The 14,272-nt window shown below is 38.2% G+C and overlaps 1 protein-coding gene across 4 annotated transcripts in view; it reads left to right on the plus strand.

Annotated features, from left to right (window-relative positions):
- Positions 1–236: 236 nt before the first annotated feature.
- Positions 237–14,272, plus strand: part of LOC105561531 (ABC transporter A family member 1-like) — a 37,802-nt gene continuing 23,766 nt past the window's right edge. Inside the window, exons 1-3 of one of the 4 annotated variants that reach the window (XM_012011590.1) lie at positions 237–275; positions 9,640–9,822; positions 11,379–11,634. In XM_012011590.1, the coding sequence (XP_011866980.1) occupies positions 9,691–9,822; positions 11,379–11,634 (388 nt within the window). In that variant the 5' untranslated portion in view covers positions 237–275; positions 9,640–9,690. Of the gene's footprint in view, positions 276–9,438; positions 9,823–11,318; positions 11,693–14,272 lie in introns of those variants that run through there. The other 3 variants (XM_012011589.1, XM_012011591.1, XM_012011592.1) reach the window with 3 other exon arrangements.

Consider the following 14,272-nt stretch of genomic DNA (forward strand, 5'->3'; position numbering starts at 1 on the left):
AGTTGGTTGCCGGGGGAGCGGCGGAAAACCGTGCGAAATCGCGGAAACGTATCGCGCGCGACTTTGACGAGTGAGTGACAACCCTCGAAGACAGCCAGCGGAGGGAGGGAGGGAGGGAGGGAGGCGGGAAGGGGGTGGGTCAGGAAAGAGAGGGTGATCGTTGCTCGATGCCGCCCTGGCGCCGCGAACTGCGGTGGTGAACCGCGTTAGAGAACCGCGGGATCGCGAGGCTGAGCGATGTCGCGGCCGGTTGTCGCGCACCGCTGGACGGCCAGGTAAGGGGGAGATTACTCCGGGAGGCCACCACACCTCGTGGGGCGACACCGCGACACCGCGATCACGGTCGCCGCGCCACGCCGCGCGCCGGTGGCCAGCAGCCGCCCCCGGTCTCCGTCACGTAATGGCGTTGATTGGGGATCGATTGCATGTGTCGAGGTGTTCGCAGCTAGCCTGGCCCCCCGTTTACGCTCGTCGAGGAGAGGGTGCAGGTTCCGAGCCGTTCGACGTGAACTGCTGCTGTCCAGGCCGGTAGCGAATCGATTTTCGCGAGGGGCGCGGGGCCGAGAGGGCCGAGGAGCCGAGGGGGTTTGCGAGCGAGAAGCGAGCGGAAACGGGGGTAGGGGCTGCATCGTGTGCGTGGGTATAACGGTATGTGTGTGTGTGCGCGCGCGCGCGTACGCGCGCATATGTGTGTGTGTGTGTGTGTGTATGTGGGTGTGAGTTCGGGGGTGACTTCGAGATCGGGTCGAGCGAGAATGGCTCATGCGAGCAAGGTGAACCGATCGAGAAGGGTTGAAAGAGAGAGAAAGGGAGAGAGAGAGTGGAGTCTCTCGCTTTCAGCTTCGGGACAATCCCGTTCTCGCTGCGGAATCGGAGACCGGTGACTTCCGGCTGTCCAGTCGGTCCAGTCTCGCTCTCCCGGGGATGGGGGTGACGTTGGACGTTATTGCCGCAGTGATTATACAGCGGGTGTGCAGTGCCCGGCGAGATGTCGCACCGTCTCGCCGACGGCGGGTCCCGACTTCGCGGCGGGGTCGGTGTCGGGCGTTCCCTGAGCTGAAATTGTATTCCTCAAGGGGGATCGCGAGTGCGAGTGTGTTGTAATGCACGCGCCATCCACTATTGCGCTACAATCACCCTCGACTTACTCCGCAACCGCGCCTCGCGAACCACTTGCGGCGAACTAAAGTCGGGCACGATCATCGCGGATACATTTCACAGCGGCGGAAACCGAAACTGAGGGATGATCCCGTTGCGATCTTGAACGCAAGAGAAAATGAACGCAAGTCAATCACTCCGAATTATCATAGTTGCTTTGGTTGTCACGTTTGATTCAGCGTGTCTTGGTGGTTACGAGAACATACAAGTTAGTTCGTGGATTCAGACTTGATAGAAATTTATTCAGGATGGTTTAATATGGAACAGCCGCTTATACCGCCGTGAATCTATCCTAACTAGGTCTGTTTCCCAACGGGATCGTCTTAAGCGACATCGTGTCACGTTCGTGAAAGTACACGGCGGATTCGTGTATGAGTTTATACTCTTATCTGAAAGTAGGAGAGCTCGGGGTATGACATCAATTTATGCAAAGGTTAATTTCATAAAGACTTTTATTAAGTATTAAATGAAGAAGGAAACGAATTGAAAAGGATTGTGAATGTTATGTTTTAAAAAATGAATAGACATGAAATTAATGAATAGACTACAATAGATAATGAATTGATCTGCGGTCAATTTTACAAAATTATTTTATCAACGCTCCGAGCAAAGTTACGCAAATTAACTGTTTTTAAAGACAGAAGTTAAAAAAAGCTTATTTGAAAAAGGTAAAAGAGCAAAACGGAATGTTTTATATGACAAAGAGAATGGGAAAAGATAATTTATTTGTCCCCAGTGAAGAGCGAGAAACATAAATGACGCGTAGTTTTGTTCTACTACTCTGCAACCTCTCCTTTTGAGCCGTGACAAATAATTATCACAAATGAGTGAAATTAGTGCTGCGGTGTTCGGTGTAGAAGTGACAGCGCCGTTAAAAAGTTCAAAATATTTTATCTGAATATGGTGACCGCGTCACTTGAACTTTTTCAGCTCTTATCTATCACGTATCGATTGTCGTGCTTACTCATACGTATCGTTAAAATGATACTACTTGAGAAGGAAAGATTCAGGAGATGCCTTATCCAAAAGAGCGGCTTATCACGGTGATAACAGTGTCCACATGGTCACTTGAAATTAACCGGAAAAGGGGGATTTTTTTCTTTCCAGAATTGCGTTTGGTGCGTTTGATACGCACTTGCTTGATGACACCACGCGTAGAACTCTGATGCACATAAGTGGCGCAAACCACGTAAAATTCTTGACGAAACTTCTTTCAAGCTTTCGCATAATGATTGTACAAATAGGATGGACGATGGGTAATTCCGAAGAAACGTGAATTACTGGACAAGATGACATTAAAAAACGGCTGTGTTATCCACTAATCTTTACTTCATATTTCTTGATAATCTTCTGTTTGCCCTCATTACTCACCTCACGTTGTATCACTGTTGAAATGTACGCATAACGCAAATATAGGCCAATCTTAGAAGTGAATCGATCCTACCGAGGGTTTATTCCCCCGAACATGATTAGCTGAGTCTATATTATTTGTACATATTTGGAACTCGTATTTCTCACTTTTCTAACTTGATACTTCAGTTACTTATAATTCACCGGGGCTACGAAAAATATATAGAACGTAATTTCGAGAAAAAAAACAAATTTCGAAGATCGATTCCATTTTCTGGGAAATAACTATCAAACGGCCGCGAGCTGAAAGAAGCGACTGACACGGGAATATCTCGTCGACTCATCTTTCGCGCGCACATGTCTCGGTTGTTGCACCACTCTGAGGTACGAGTAATCATTGAGACTCTTGGAAACGTAATAGGAATGTCGCTTTCGTTCGCGAACAAAAATAGTCGCCGCCGCGTCAACTCAACTTCTCAGTCCGATTTCAAGTCCGTTCGACGTAATACGTCATAGTGTGGGTTTAACCCTTCGGAACAAATCTTTCTTCAGATTCTCAAGTTCAAAGATATCAGAACAGAGAGAGAGCGAGCGAGATTATTTTAATTTTTTAAAGGATTACGTTGAATTGATCATTCAGTAAAAATTTAAAGTTCCTTATGTCGTTCTTAGATGATGTTGCGAATGTTTAGCAATGTGTTTCGATGTCCGCGGCAATGTGGAGAGCAAATAAAAGCAATTACGTCAGAGAGGGTAGTAAAAGCAATTCTCCATATTCGATGTTTTACTAAACAGATTTCACGTACAATTTTATTCTGTTCTAGAATATTGCAAGACACATGTTTTAATATTTAAAGCAATAAAGACAACGCAATTGTTTAATAATAAGTAAGTAATAGAGAACGAGATAATGCTTTTGTGAAATATTCGATAGCATGATATACCGTCATCAGTAAATGATTTTTGTCCTCCACACAGGCATTCTGAAGTAACATTGAACATTACGTATTGGTAACTGATCAATTTTAAGGGTAGGCAGTTTCTATATCTTGTCAATATTTTATTATTTTTCTCTTAACTATCGATACACTTGCCGATAACTCTTTAGGTCATTTTATACATTTTATACATGTGTGAACAATTTTATATACGTAGTTTTCGTATTTAAATTTTTCGCATGTACATTTTTCCTTAAATTTATTATATTTTCTACACATATCTTAATTTTTTCCGTCTACTAACGTAACATACGAAGCATTATATTATAAAATGTTCCAAACTATTGGAGATTTCCATGAAAAACCACGTCGCTCCTCTCTCTCTCTCTCTCTCTCTCGCTCTCTATTTTTGTTTTTCTCATCCTTCGTGTTTCTCGTTATTCATCGCGAGGCATCCACTGTGAATCGGGCCTAACGAACCGCGATTACGAGGTCGGAAAAAATCGATCGCGCATCGGTATATCCACTATCCGTCGTATTTGGGTAGGTACGTGTCGTACGAAACTCCGCGCCGTCCTTTCTCCTACACGCCTCTGACCCTTTTCCGTTCTCTGATCCTCGGCGGTCGATAGACCCCCCGACTAGTGGTTGTTCGTAGTTGCTCCATCCTCTTCTATCCTTTCTTTACTTTTTTCTCTGTCTGACGTTACTTCGTAAAGCACGCTGCCGCGGTACGAACAGACAGTGCATAATGAATTACCGGGTACAAAGCGTGGACACCGGAATTAAATGATCACGATAAAGATATTCGTATTTGAGACCATTTAAACGGCAAATTATTTAGAAGTTCAAGTCACATTGTGGACATTGGAATTCTAATATATAGCCCATAAAAAGCTTGCAGCTATTCCATAAAAGCTCAGATTACATGCAATTTTAATGTAAATGAATAAGACTCTTATTTATTTACACTGAAATTGCATATAATCTAAGGTAATCTGATCAAATTGTTATCAGTGATACGCCATCTTATTCGATAAAGAGTTTGGTATCACTTAAATGATGAATTCCATCTTTTTTTAAGTAATAATTTAATCATATGTACGAGTAAATAATGTAATCGATAAACGACATAACAAATAAGGGTGTGAAATGTATCGATCACTTTTCCCAGTATTTCCTGCAGCTTCGAACTTTTTCATATTTCGTTTAAAATGGAACTGCTTCTTTCGTATTACTTCAGTCTTCTTCGCGACGTTAATTAACTTTTTAAAAAAAGTGTCAAATGCACATACGCGCCCGTCAAAACAAACTGTTCACAAATGCAAAGCTACTTTAATTTATGCTGAATAAAGGATTTATAAAAAATATTTCAATTGAAATAAGTTTTGTACAAATGAGTTCTAATATATAGCCCATAAAAAGCTTGCAGCTATTCCATAAAAGCTCAGATTACATGCAATTTTAATGTAAATGAATAAGACTCTTATTTATTTACACTGAAATTGCATATAATCTAAGGTAATCTGATCAAATTCCATCTTAAGACCTGTGTCCACGATGCTAGAACTTGGTTCAAGTGGTAGTTTCGAGAAATGTGTAGCCAATCAACTTGCAGCTAGTCCATGAAAGCTGCAGCTTGGACCAAGTTCTAGCATCGTGGACACAAACCTTTATACTTTAAAGAGGGTACCGTCTGTCTCGATCGTGCCGACTAGTTCGACATTCAGCACACAAAGATATAAATTAACTCTCTTTGATTTCTGAATTTATCTTACACGATTTGGCGGCTATTTTCAAAATTGGCCGAATCGTCTTGTAGCAATTCGATGCATCGATTAAGCGTTCTACGACACATCGATAAGAACTCAGAAGTCTTCGACAGGCCAAATGAAGCGATGGTAGATACTGAGTGATATACGTGGACGAACGATCTTCGGGTAGGATACGAGGCGAATCGGAACTCGCCATGTTGTTCTCCAACTTGGGCGGACAAACGGGAAAACGGATTTGGTTGAGTTTCCCCACAAGTTGCCGACTGAAATCAGGTCGCTTGCTTGCCAGCGAAGTGTACAATAGCCATTCGTCATTTCGTGGATAAGAGTATACGTGTAGATAGGATCTGGGATGTGAATATCACGCGCAGTGCTGTTACGTGTCATGCTATACTTTATTTAATAATCTATTTGCGTCTTTTGACATTTCTCGATCATTTACAATATCTAGATGCCAGTTTTGCCCAGCGATGTACATTCGGAGATTGACCTTGCAATTTTATAATGGCATTGTCTTTAACGATAGCATTTTTTGTACACTGTAAAAGTAGTATCGTAAAATAAATAATGATATTTTCATGTTACAATTTTTAAAAAGATGGAATGCGATACTATTGAGTTTTAAGAACAGTTACTATATAATCGTAATGCTCTTGATATAACGTATTTCATCGTTTAAATGAGTATCGTAAAAGAATTGTATTTAATCTTAATTGAACATGACATGACGAAAAACGTAATATTTTTCGTCACCTTCTCGAAAAGAGTATATTAAGAAACGTACAAATCTAAGGTGACGTTTAATAAAAAGAGAAAGTAAAATTTATTTATTCACATAAGATTTTTGAACTGTCTGTTTATTTAACATTTATATTAAAAGTGTGTGAAAGGCAATTTATGAAGAAAAACATGAGAGAAGCAATATGTAAATAATATATGAACTATTTAACATTTAGATTGAAATATAAATATAAAATATGAGAAGCAATATATATACAGCAGATGAAGAAGAAAATGTACGAGAAGCAATATTAACGTAAAATTAACTTAAAAACTGCCTTATTATAAAATTCGTAAACAGTTAATTTGTAAATTATTTAGTAATGCAAGAATGTTAACTGAAAGACAGTCTACTAAGATAAATTAACACTCGGTGCCGAAACTATTAGGTACATGAGGTAGCTCGTTGAATATCGACGTAAGAGAGATTAAGGGGCTCAAGGGTGCGATTAAACGATCCGTTCTTCGAGGTCGCGTGGCGTGACGGCGCAGCCAACGTCATCATCTCCGCTGATATTCTTTTGATCTGTCAAGGACGAGAGTTCGTTGTCTAGACGAATCGACGGCCAAGTAGCGCTCTTCAAACGCGGTGAGACGCATTTAAATGCCGAAGCATTTGATGTCAAAAGAGGCGGTAGAAGGGCACGGGCAGGTACATAACGGTAGAATGAGACTCGATGACGATGGCGGGCATTTGCGGAAAGGATTAAAGCATGGGGATCAAAGGGAGATAAGCAGATCCTGTCGCCAGCAGAAATTCCGCGGGACGCGATCGATCGCGAAATCGCAGAATCCACTTCAGGCGCTCTATGTCTGCCGTTCTCTCTTTATGAAGCCAAATTTATGCCAGCTCGTTTCAGCAATAACGCACACTCAGAGGGAACAAAGTAGTTCCGGCAACTATAGTACGACGACTCTGAAATTCAAGTGCCCCTCAATTAATTTTATAAAGTCGTGAGAACAAAAGTGGTACTGAGGACTATCAGAAGTCAACAACAAATGCGGCAACAAATGTGACGTTGAGTGTTAAAATTATTTTACTAGCTGCACACGACTACTAATTGTAATTGTTAGACGAACATTTTTCTGAAATCACTCATTATGTCATAATTGCACAATAAGACACACTTTTCGTATCAATAATATAAACAATACTTTCCGTTAATAAGACAATTTTCTGCTCTATCAGATTTTCTACCACTTATTTGTTGCGAATGATTAACGTCACTATGTTTCCTTAATTCTGTAACTTATAATAATTTATTTGCTTTTACATGCCTCAGTGGTCGAATTGGAAGAGATACCCGTCAGACCCTGGTTGAAATATTTTCGCAATAAATTTATTTACAGTGATTTTTAAAGGGTGTGCGTTAGCATGAAGAGTTAAATTGTTTGTCGATTTAAATGTGAATTTGCTGTTCCAATAAATAATAGGACTGCAAACAATCGAGGTGCGCAATTTGCTTTACTGAGTTTGAAAAAACTATACAAAAATTTATACAGAATTATTCTTGTGCTATGAAGAACCGGATAATTTAGCATATTCTTATTTGTTAATTGAGATACTATTTCTCTCCTAGTTGCTGATATTAATTTTTTCTTCGTGTTGTATATTTAGAAATGAAACATTTGTTTAATCATTTTCTCAACACGGTGTTATGTGTCCAATCTGGTCGCCCAAAAAAAGAATAAAGAGATCGGGGAAAACGAAGTTTACATGAGAAAGTATCGCAGGCCTTTCCACGGGATGTCTGTATTTCGTGTACAAATGTCGTTTCGAATGAGGTTACTCGTCTGGAATATAACATGCGTAAAATATTGTGCAAAATTTTATCCGATCAAAGACATCCGTGAAGTGCAGACTAACTTTTAAGAGGATAACTTCGAACAGTGATGCACTCAACATTATTAATAATTATAATTACAATTAACTGTAACCATATCATACATTATAAACGAAACACGTATGTGTAAATAAAAAGCAAAATTATGCAAGCGGACGTAATTAAGCCTAGTGCGTTATAATCCACTGTGGAAGAGGATAATCGTAAGCATTAAATATTAACGTACAATTTATATCCAATAGAACGCGTGCACACGCTCGCAATTTAATTAAGTTTGTCGTAATTCATCATAATTCTTTTAATTACGATGCTTATCTTAATGAATTTATTGTCAGGATTGTAATTCATTTCAACGTACGACATTTTGCGTGCTCGCGAAAATCTCCCGCTTCTAGGGAAAAGTAACGTAATTGAACTTCACGGAACCCCTCTTGTATACGAGGGTACACCCTCTCAATTGCGATTACATTGGCGACATCCTGTCTGTAGTCCTTACCGCAGTAACCCTTGCGTCGTGGGGTGACGACCTCCCGTGTCCGCTCGCGCACTGCGTTTCCCCTCTTATGTTTCACAGATTTATTATTTATTAGATAGGCGAAAGAGAAAGAGTACATGTCAAACGCGGTAGAAGGACGCATGGTTGGTCGAAAGATTTTCTTCTTAGTGCTGCAATATTAAATTATGTTACGATTAGGATATCGTATAAACTGAAGATACGAAACTTTTACGAAAGTCTTTTCGAAAAAAAAATTAAGCATTTTAAATAAGTTTCTAAAACTCGACATTACGTAACAATATACGGATATAAAATCCAAAACAGAAAGAAGTGCATTATAAATTTAAATAATATTATAATGTTGAATATAAAGAAATGGTGATTAATAATAAATAGAATTGTAGATGGATCGTTCTCTCGTGACAGGTGCGTAGCAAAGATTAGTAAAGCCTAGGGTAAATCTAGGCGAATTTTTCCTGCGTCAATGAATAAAGATATCATTTTGTGTCACGAACACGTGGAACCACTTCATAATGTTATTGATCTTCTGTATTTAGAACCGCAAGGTTAGCAAGAAATTAAGGATATTATACGTAATAAAAGTCATTATGTTATATGTAATCGAAGCAGCGTCATAAAATGCAATAAGATTCCATTAGCAAGACCATCTTATTATATTATATTAAATATCTGAGGCAAAATGAATCTTACGTTACGCAGAAAACGTTCGAATATATCGGATTTCGTCTCTACAAAGAGAGATAGATTTCAATTTCCAAAATTATTTTGTGGATTTTATTTGGTTTATCGCAATTAATTAAAATAATACTCCCGTAACAAAAGGGAACTGATAAGAATTATTTGAAATCACTCATACAATATTGGAATAACTTTATGTAACAAAGGTATATATGAAACGCACACAAAGGATTTGTGTATTATAAAATATTTATATTTGGATGCTAAATATTTATATTTAGTGCTGATAACATAACGAGCAGAATGCTATTTTATAAATTCCTAAATAAGAACACTAACGCGGAATCGCTTTATTATGTTATCGATCTTCTGTATTTAGAAACGGTAACGTGTACAATCAATTAAGAACACCTATATATGTATAATAAACGATCTTTCTGACATAACAAATCTCTGTTACATAACACACATTATATGCGTGGAACTAGTTTTTACATTGAATAGCTAATTAATCGTAAATGCCATTCAATATTTAAATGATATGTAAACCGTTCGGAAAATTCATGCAATTATCGGGCAATTTCTTTTGTGCTTCGCAGGTAAAACGACGTCTTGCAGCTAAGCAATGATCTTCTTGCGGACGTGATCGGATGGGACAACGTGGGGAAATTAAGAGGGAGAACTTGAGACCGCGGAAGGCTTATTCCTTTGGTCTTCATCTAGGCACGTTCCTAAATCACGTTCATCGACCGCAGGGTAGTTTGACCTGGTTGTGGCCGGAGGTAGGTCTCTCCCATTTTCTCCCCCTCTTTTATCTCTGTCTTTTTTTATGTGTTAATTTACAACATATCAAATTACGCTGTTGGATCGGTCCATTGTTTGCAAACCGTGCCCGGAGTATGTATGTACATAGTAATGAAAATCATCGCGGCAGAATTTGTCAATCTTTGACTTGCATTGTTTGTCTGTTTTTTTTACATTTTGACATTTTGATATTTTTGACGGGTTAGCTCAAAAAGATGATTCATAAAGTAAAAATCTTTTTAGTATGAGTATTTACGATACGTTAAATATTTTATATTAATTAAAGGAATTTTTTGAGAGATGATTTTGTCGTCTGAAGCTTTTTGGCAACATCTGGAAAATCTCCAAGTTCACTTATTGCGTTCACTAGATGTGCATCATTAAAATCTATATTTGTCCAAGTTTCATTAAATTCACAGTTGGTTACATATTACAATATGATTTTAATAAGGTATATCTGGTTTATCTCTTATCGTGTACAAGTGGCTGTTTAAAGATGGAATATTGATACAGTCACGAAAATGTAATCCTAGAATGAGTAGCGTTTTAATAAATATGTATACATGTATATATTATTCTATTAATTAATTATGTTTGTATAAACATAATTAATTAATATAAATGTAATGAAAAAATAATTTAAATGTAAGTGTGTGCAAAATATTTTAAAAATTAGAGAGCTTGAGGTTTCCCCCAAAAATAATCTAGAAATAACAGAAAAAATTTTTTAATAATATCATGAGAAGCCTATTATTACATCTTGAAATAATTCTCCATATGTTTTTAAAATTAAAAATATTAAAATCAATAATCATATACGTATATGTATATTATCTTTTTAAGGAATGATTATCTGATTCTTTTCGCAATTACTTGGAGTGATTCTTACACCCCAAAGCTATTGTTATTAATTATATATTGCATATTTTTGCTTATTTTATAATTTATCGGTATTTCAGGATGATCATTACATGTACAGACATTACATGTATAAAAGATATGAATTAATAAAATTTGTTTTTGTATTACGAGTTTTCGATGAGATTGTATATATAAAGATTTATGAAGAGTAGACATAATTTCAACTCATATTATTATTTTGATGATTTATAATATAAACTCTTATCATATCTTATTAACTTTTGTAATTAAACGGTCATCTGGGGTAATTTCTTCAGCAAGTTTCAATGAATTAGTAATATCAATGTGCAGGTCCTAAATTCTTTCTGTTATGTAGAGTAAATGGGAACCTTCGAATGAGAAATAGGTATGAATTTTTCGATCGATAACAAAAATTATTGTGGCACGAGATTTATTTTTTTTCGACGCTGGAGTGCAAAAAGCACCCAATGTGACCGTTTACGGGTTAATTGAGAACGTGGGTCGAATAGATAAAAAGAAATCTTTAATCCAACTTTTAATCACTTTATCTTCTATTCTTAAACCTTTGATTACCATATTCCTTCTCGAATAGATATAAACGAGATAGTGAGATTGAAGAAGTCACAACTTCTTGCCTTCCTTCTCGGTGCAGTTGTTAGCGGCGCCAAGTATGGCGAGGAGCAACAATAATGGTTGCGGACGCAGTTCCAAGCACACCGTCCGTCGCTGCGATGTCGCCGTCGTATCACGTGGTAAGGCAACGTCCCAGCAATGCGAATCGATTGGCGTCGTTAACGGAGGCAGCATCCAGCAACGTAACAGCGATGACAGCGCCGGGACCAGCAACGGCACCACCACCGGCATCACCGCCAGCAGCAACGCCAGCAGCAATCACAGTCAAGTAGAGGGTACGGCGGACTAGAGGCTATCCTCTTGAACGCAGACTCGGTGCAATTCAGGATTAACGTGAGTACTCTCGCATTTATATGGGCTGTTACTTCTTTTATAAATTTGAGAGAGAATTCTCGGTATTAAATAGGTGTCGAGGAAAAATTTTAACGAAAATTTTAACTCGCCGAATGACGACCTGAGTTTTATCCAGACTTATTGTTAGATACAGAGCACTGGCTCGGCAACTTGACGACGTGTTTCGCTCGTTCGCGTCGATAGGAATCGAAGCGATAATGAGACACGTTTTGAAAAAATTGTATTTTTTAACAGTGCAATAAAAACTTCTCAAACAATTCGAACGTTGTTTGAAATGCATGTAGATCCCCACAAACAGGTGAAGAACGGACCTTGAGCATCGTAGCCCGCGCGCGTGCCGAAATCGTCAGTATTGCGATTATTAATATAACATATACATAGTACTGCTTTATGTATTTGCAGATTTTGTTTAAACGGGATTTAGGAGGGAAAGGCTTTTACCGTCTCTCAAGAGGTCTCAGATACTTTGGAAAATTTGCTCTTTTAACCACGCGCTCCTTTCAGAAATTAAACCTCTTTCTCAAATAATTTACGATTCTAAGAAGAGTAAATTATATTTCCTCTTCTTTTTGTACAAACGGTTATACATGTATAACGACATGATACGAAGTAAATAAATAAGTTGCACATAAAGCAGAGAAATATTTTTTAATTTGCAGACAGTCTTTTAGAATTTTCTGTATTATAATTAGCTTTTCTTAAAAACAAGTATAATTTATTATATTATCAACAGAATATAAGATAGCCAATATGGTCTGAGCAAGATGTAGGTGGTCCGATAGTTTATTATATTATGTTATATATTATATTTTAAATATACTATATTGTAATACTACAATGTTAAAATAAGTTTGCTGATTAAAGAAAACATATAATTGCGATGTATGAAAAGTATCATAATTCGCAATGTAGGTACTATTGCATATTTACATTTTATTTACAAATTTATTACATGGTTTTGCAAAAAAAAATATTAACATTCTGTCGATCGTTCGAGTGAATCTGTTTATTTCGTGATTCACCGAGCGATTAAATAGATAGATTTATCCACTTTGCACTACGCCATTCTTTTCTTCTTCCTCCTCTTATTCTTGTGTGTATACGTAATGTCCGGTTCCAACGTACCGAGACTCGTACGTTGGTACTGCGAGCGGTATCAAGAGACACGGTAGTGTCTCGCGCCAAGTATAAGCGTTCTTTTCTTAATTAATTTAAAGGCGCAGCATTAAAAGAAATTGTGAGAGAATGTACGTGGCGATTCCACCGAGAAACCGTTTGCTTAATGGTCTCGGTTCCGTTCTAATATTGCGAGACTCACGTAGCGCGGTCTATCCGCCACACATTAACGGTCGGCTAGGTGACGAATTTGAACACCGAAACAAACGATGCGTGCGTAAATTTACTGTGGGTATAATCCCGTCCTTATTGGCTCGCTCCAAGCGGAGCTAGCATCTCGAGACAACAAATAAAGCCTGTACAGTTAGAGGAAAGCACAGAATGAACCTAAACGCTATCGCCTGTATCAGAACATCTCTCTCTCTCTCTCTCTCTCTCTCTCTCTCTCTCTCTCTCTCTCTCTCTCTCTTCGCGCTTCTGATTTCCCCGGTTCCTACCCTACAAGCATGAGAAAAGAAATCTTCGAGGACGATAAAGATTTTGCAGTGCTCAGCGCCTACGATTAGTCAGGCATAACTTGAGTGTTGAGACGCTCGAGAGATTCCATGGTACAAATTTTATGAAGGATTATTTTATATACAACCAGATTGAGCCTTCAAATGTGTGCAGACGCGAACGATTAATTAGCGTAAATGTCGAATGCTTGGCACAGCTATATTGTTACCGCGCAAATTTACTGTAGCAAACGAGTGAGAGGAGAGCGCATAGAGAAGATGTAAAGGAGGGGGAGGGGGGGAGGACGTGTCGTGCAGTTGTGCAAACAAATTCAGCTTAATTAATCGGGAAGAGCGCGACTGTTCTGCAGTTGGACGCCTACATCCGGAGTTTAGTTCCTCCTCTTCGCCGTTTTCCGCGCGATACTCATTAGAGCGAGAAAGCACGAGATATTTCCTTCACGGAAACATTAAGTGGCAAGTTAAATTTCGTCACAGGCGACAGATTATAGCGTTGTTTTTTATTTTGAGCTGCTCATTTTCACGCGCGCGAAAAAAATGAATAACGATAAACGCATTTTAATTTGCCTGTTGTCAATGCATTAATTTTTCCACGAGCGTCTAAATACAAAGTTATACGATTAAGGGAAATTTACAGAAGGCATCTGGGAAACAAGATTATTATCGTTATTATATTTATAGTTGTAGCTTTATCAAGAGTTGCACTTAAGCTCGACATTTTGTTGCATAATGATAATGCAATGGAGGACTATGTGATTGCAGCATAAAATATCCAATAATTACTTTGTATGCAATATCATGTCATGCACAAAATAATATCAACAAAGCAACAAGATAATATGCCACATAAATTACTGAAACCGATATGTTTAAATTAATAATTAAATTTGAAGTTCACATTAATAAGCTAGAAATTTTTTTAATAATT

This window comes from Vollenhovia emeryi, unplaced genomic scaffold (assembly GCF_000949405.1).
Source record: "Vollenhovia emeryi isolate VEMERY1.0 unplaced genomic scaffold, V.emery_V1.0 DF939205.1, whole genome shotgun sequence".
In the NCBI taxonomy this organism is placed as follows: domain Eukaryota; kingdom Metazoa; phylum Arthropoda; class Insecta; order Hymenoptera; family Formicidae; genus Vollenhovia; species Vollenhovia emeryi.